The sequence below is a fragment of the Fibroporia radiculosa genome, assembly GCF_000313525.1.
Source record: "Fibroporia radiculosa TFFH 294 genomic supercontigs, scaffold24641, whole genome shotgun sequence".
NCBI classification, from domain to species: Eukaryota; Fungi; Basidiomycota; class Agaricomycetes; order Polyporales; family Fibroporiaceae; genus Fibroporia; species Fibroporia radiculosa.
The window spans coordinates 211-3,882 of NW_012133031.1; the positions used below are offsets into that span (position 1 = coordinate 211).

Below are 3,672 nucleotides of genomic sequence, written 5' to 3' on the forward strand. Positions count from 1 at the left end.
AATAATGACTGCGCTCCTCTGCAGGTAACTTCCGGCTCTGGTTGCATGGAATCCAACATACCGACGTCAGCTTGAACAATATGATGGCCGACGTAGCGACGAAGCGGGGTGTATTGATCGATTTTGACCTGGCCCGGATTCAGCGCGATGACCCCAGCGCGACTGGACGGGAGCGTACGGGCACCGTTCCATTCATGGCTGTTGACCTTTTGACGGAGGAGTATTTTGCTGGTCAGATTGCTCACCTCTACCGCCACGACCTTGAATCATGCATATGGGTTTTGACCTATGCGTTATTGTCGGATGCGGTTCCCGATGTCAAGGCTTGGCACACGAAGCATTTCGAGGGGTGCAGAACAAAGAAGATTGTCTTCTTAGCCGACTTGAATGAATACTCTGCGTTATCTGCCAAAAATTCTCTGTGGGAGACGATCGGCAGCGACGCCCTCTATTGGTTGAAGGATTCATTGCAGCGTGTGGATATCACCCAAAGTCAGCGGGTGCGTAACGCTCGACATCCAAGAACTCGACACAACATCTCAAGCGAGGAAGAGAGGTTTTCGGAGCAGTGGATGAGCAGTACTCTGGAAGCAGCCTCCGCAATCATTCAAGACTTTGAAGAATTTCTGGACTTGGAATTGGCAGATTTAGGGTTTGCTCCACTCACACAGGATAAGCTGTTCGTTCCCTCCTGAATGTAGATAAGTATCCTTGACGGTTGCAATCGTGCAAATTTTCGGTTACCTCCAAGGATCCTCCAGAGATCGTGTATTGAACCCGAGAAGTACTGCCAGAGCGGCTCAAAATTCATCATCACGGTGGCCCCATCCGGAGCGCTACCGCGGGCAATATCCAAAGGTCGAACGTTGAGTAGCAAACATGCGTCGAACACAGCTCGCAGGAGACAGCGAGTTTTCATTGTGTTCGGAGCTTAAACATTTAGAATGTCCGACTGCCAAATATGGGTGATGGGCAGCTGCTGATTGGCTGAACACCCCATATTTGACGGATATTACCGCAATGTCCGACAAACATGTTCGAGCTCCGAACATAATCAGGAAATGCTGTCTCCAGCGACCGATGCTTTCCCTATGTTCAGCGCTCGACCTTTGGGCATTTCCCGCAGCGCCATAAACACGCTATGGACAAGCAGACGCAAGTTTCGGACTGCAGTCGATTGGCCTTTCTGGGTGGCTACGTCAGGCAATTTACCACGTCGATTTTCTCCAGCTTGCCCATATTGGGGACAATAGTCTCATGGGGAGATGTTCAAGACAAAGTCAGCAATATGCAAATACTAATCTTCGAGAGTCCGAGCAAGACCTAGTAGTCCCCCAATAGACTGCAGCCATAAGTATATAGATTTAGGAGAAAGGAAATAGAAACAAATTCCAAGCCACACTTGCGCAAGCCACAAGGCCGCACCTCCCTCCAGGTGATCAAAATGATCTACAAAAACTCTGTCAGATGGTGCCACTCGTGGACATGCGGGTGTCCACGCATCTCAAGTCACACCGTGATTTTGAGCAGCCCGTCCACGCGTGCAGTGGTATAGTAGTTCTCGTCCATGAATGCGACGTGAGCCATCAAAAACCCCTGCTGGACGACCACACATGTGTGTAGCGCGTTGATCTGTAAAAGGAATCACAGGCTCGGGGGCAGTCTCACTATAAGCCCATTCAGGCTCAGCAGGTTCCGCGAACTGCACATATAGCCGCTGCCGGCTGAAAGCGTAGACTTTCAGTTAGCCTGCCTTTTGGCGGAACGGTCGGGCGCAGCGGCTCCCGGCAGGGTTACACTCGTATGCAGTTGCTAGCAGCAGCAGGAAAGATACAGATAAGAGAGTAGGGATGAGAAGCAGAGTTAGCGCGGACAAAGGGCAGAGCGGGAAAGAGCGGACACTGTGACGAAGCCGAGCACGTCTGTCGATGCCTCAATGCGCATTGAGAGCGCTTGCGTGCACCGGAGGACGAGACGAGCCACGTAGCGACGGTGGCGGCGACATCTTTAGAGAGCATCACAGTGAGACTACGCAGCTCGATGACGGAGGGTAGGACGCGCCATACGATGGCGTCCTACCCGCGACGGCGCTGAGTTCACACGGCGTTCGGAACGCAGGATGTGCAGCGGGCGCTGGTCGTGCGGGAATGTGGAGATGGTGGGGAAGATGTCATGGTCGTCGACACCGTAGCTGAGGAGGGAAGACGAAAACATGGCTCAAGAAGGGCAGTGCGCGTATGTGCTCGCAGAACTGCACGTATGTGTCGCAGTCGAACCTAGCTTAACCCTTTAAACGTAGACCTCTCTCTGAGCTCGCGCCATAAATGATTCCCAGCTCTGGATAGTTAAGGGTCGTGGTGGCCGTGGAGCTGTGGTTGTGCACGTCGACCACACTTGGTCTCAGCTGGCCCACCGCATCTCGTGAAGGCAGGTGGATGGGTATTGCAGTGGGTCACGTACGTTGCCGGTTCCTGGTGGTTATGTGACGGACGATACTCACCATTGGTTGCAGAATCCTGGGCAGAGGGACACGGACAGGCTGTTATCAGGAGTGGATGGAGACGTGTGGATGGGCGCCGAAACGAACGAGCGGAGGCGTACATCGAGAAAGAGCAAGGCAGTGGCGGCAAGGGGAAAGGGCAGTGCGGGGTTGGAGGGGCTAAGGGTCATGGTTGTAGAGTCAGTAGAGTGTCCACATCGTCCGTTTGAGCCGCATAGAGACTTGTGCAACCTGCCCGTTGGAGGCGGGGCGGGGACGGTGCGCTGTGTTGCGTTGGGTTGCAGTTCCGCTACTGTGACGTCTGACCTGCCCTGCACGCCATGCCTACTGGTGAATATGAGTGCATAGAAATGGCTGCACCCACCGTGTACAATACAAGGCCTTCCACGCCAGTTCAACCTATAGTGTGCGGTGACTACTACTCCAACTCGCAGAGTACCAGTATTCCCCACCACCACACGCATGAATCTCATATTCGTCCTGGGCATTTTCGCGTATACCAACAGACTTAGTGCACGCCGAAGGTCAAGTATTGTCGTCGGCACAGGGAGGCGAGCGTGGTCGATAGACAGCGACTTCGAGTCAGTTGTCAAGTTGTTGCGGCAGCCAATGGGCGCTTACAGACCGTTATAGCGCGCCTCGCACAAGGACCTCGGCTAATCCCCTATGAGCTTTGATCCCAAAGTTACCGAAATGAAGGGTCTCCAGAACCCTTAGGACCGATCCCCGAAGGCCGAATATAGGTACCGCCAGCCTCCATGTTATGTCTCATATGCCGCCGAAACGAGGGTCTCTGGTGGGATCTTTGATGCCATGACCACCAAATTGGGAGTCCTGCACCGGTAAGGAGTATTTCTGATCTTGAACAGCTTGGCTACCAAACACTTTCAGCCATGCTTCCCAAGTAGTCTCATAAAACCAGTCATTCAAACACATTTGGAAGCTGCCTTTTCAGGAGATGTTGGTGTTTGAAAAGGTGCTTGCATTCTAATGACTGAGCAAACTGGTTGCACTTTCTGGTGGGGACACCAGATTTGGGGAGTTGTGTGAAAATGCACTTCAAAACATTGTGTTGCTTGCTCTTCACCCCCTTGGAGGCATCTCTTCTCTCTTGGAGGTGCCTATTGTTGAAATATAATAGTGGCAATAAACCTTACCTGTGTTGACTAGAC

At 52.7% G+C, this 3,672-nt stretch overlaps 1 protein-coding gene across 1 annotated transcript; it reads left to right on the forward strand.

Annotated features, from left to right (window-relative positions):
* Positions 1 to 83: 83 nt before the first annotated feature.
* On the forward strand, positions 84 to 695 carry FIBRA_09299 (uncharacterized protein; the record flags this gene model as incomplete). Its single annotated transcript, XM_012321615.1, has 1 exon — positions 84 to 695. One exon carries the CDS (start codon positions 84 to 86, stop codon positions 693 to 695), a length of 612 nt encoding a protein of 203 aa, XP_012177005.1.
* Between the last annotated feature and the right edge of the window lie 2,977 nt (positions 696 to 3,672).